The 948-nt window shown below is 36.4% G+C and overlaps 1 protein-coding gene across 1 annotated transcript in view; it reads left to right on the forward strand.

Annotated features, from left to right (window-relative positions):
- Positions 1-942, forward strand: part of LOC104983433 (obg-like ATPase 1) — a 1,550-nt gene extending 608 nt beyond the window's left edge. Inside the window, exon 2 of the mRNA XM_010832873.1 lies at positions 1-942. This exon is cut by the window's left edge and continues 37 nt beyond it. Coding sequence (XP_010831175.1) covers positions 1-669 — 669 coding nt within the window. The 3' untranslated portion in view covers positions 670-942.
- The last annotated feature ends 6 nt before the right edge of the window (positions 943-948 follow it).

A 948-nucleotide genomic window follows, 5' to 3' on the forward strand; every position in this document is an offset into this window, starting at 1 on the left:
GGAGATAAAAAACTAAAACCTGAATATGACATAATGTGCAAAGTAAAATCCTGGGTTATAGATCAAAAGAAACCTGTTCGATTCTATCATGATTGGAATGACAAAGAGATTGAAGTATTGAATAAACACTTATTTCTGACTTCAAAACCAATGGTCTACTTGGTTAAGCTTTCCGAAAAAGACTACATTAGAAAGAAAAACAAATGGTTGATAAAAATTAAAGAGTGGGTGGACAAGTATGACCCAGGTGCCTTGGTCATTCCTTTTAGTGGGGCCTTGGAACTCAGGTTGCAAGAATTGAGTGCTGAGGAGAGACAGAAGTATCTGGAAGCGAACATGACACAAAGCGCTTTGCCAAAGATCATGAAGGCTGGGTTTGCAGCACTCCAGCTAGAATACTTTTTCACTGCAGGCCCAGATGAAGTGCGTGCATGGACCATCAGGAAAGGGACGAAGGCTCCTCAAGCTGCAGGAAAGATTCACACAGATTTTGAAAAAGGATTCATTATGGCTGAAGTAATGAAATACGAAGATTTTAAAGAGGAAGGTTCTGAAAATGCAGTCAAGGCTGCTGGAAAGTACAGACAACAAGGCAGAAATTATATTGTTGAAGATGGAGATATTATCTTCTTCAAATTTAATACACCTCAGCAACCGAAGAAGAAATAAATTTTAATTATTGCTCAGATAAATGTACAACTTCCAAAAGGCATATACTTTTTTTTTTTAATTAAAATTTCTGAAAACTGAAAGGGCAGGTAAAGTTGGGGTGATGGGAATCTTCTACAAACAATTATTTTTATTTGTTTTAAAATTAAAATACTGTGTACCTCCAATGAGATGCAAGTTCACCAAATGTGAACAGCTTTGCTTTTCACGTGATTAAGACCCTACTCCAAATTGTAGAAGCTTTTCAGGAACCATATTACTCTCATGATACTTCATTAA

The sequence above is a fragment of the Bison bison genome, unplaced genomic scaffold, assembly GCF_000754665.1.
Source record: "Bison bison bison isolate TAMUID 2011002044 unplaced genomic scaffold, Bison_UMD1.0 scf7180017862629, whole genome shotgun sequence".
Taxonomy (NCBI): Eukaryota; Metazoa; Chordata; class Mammalia; order Artiodactyla; family Bovidae; genus Bison; species Bison bison.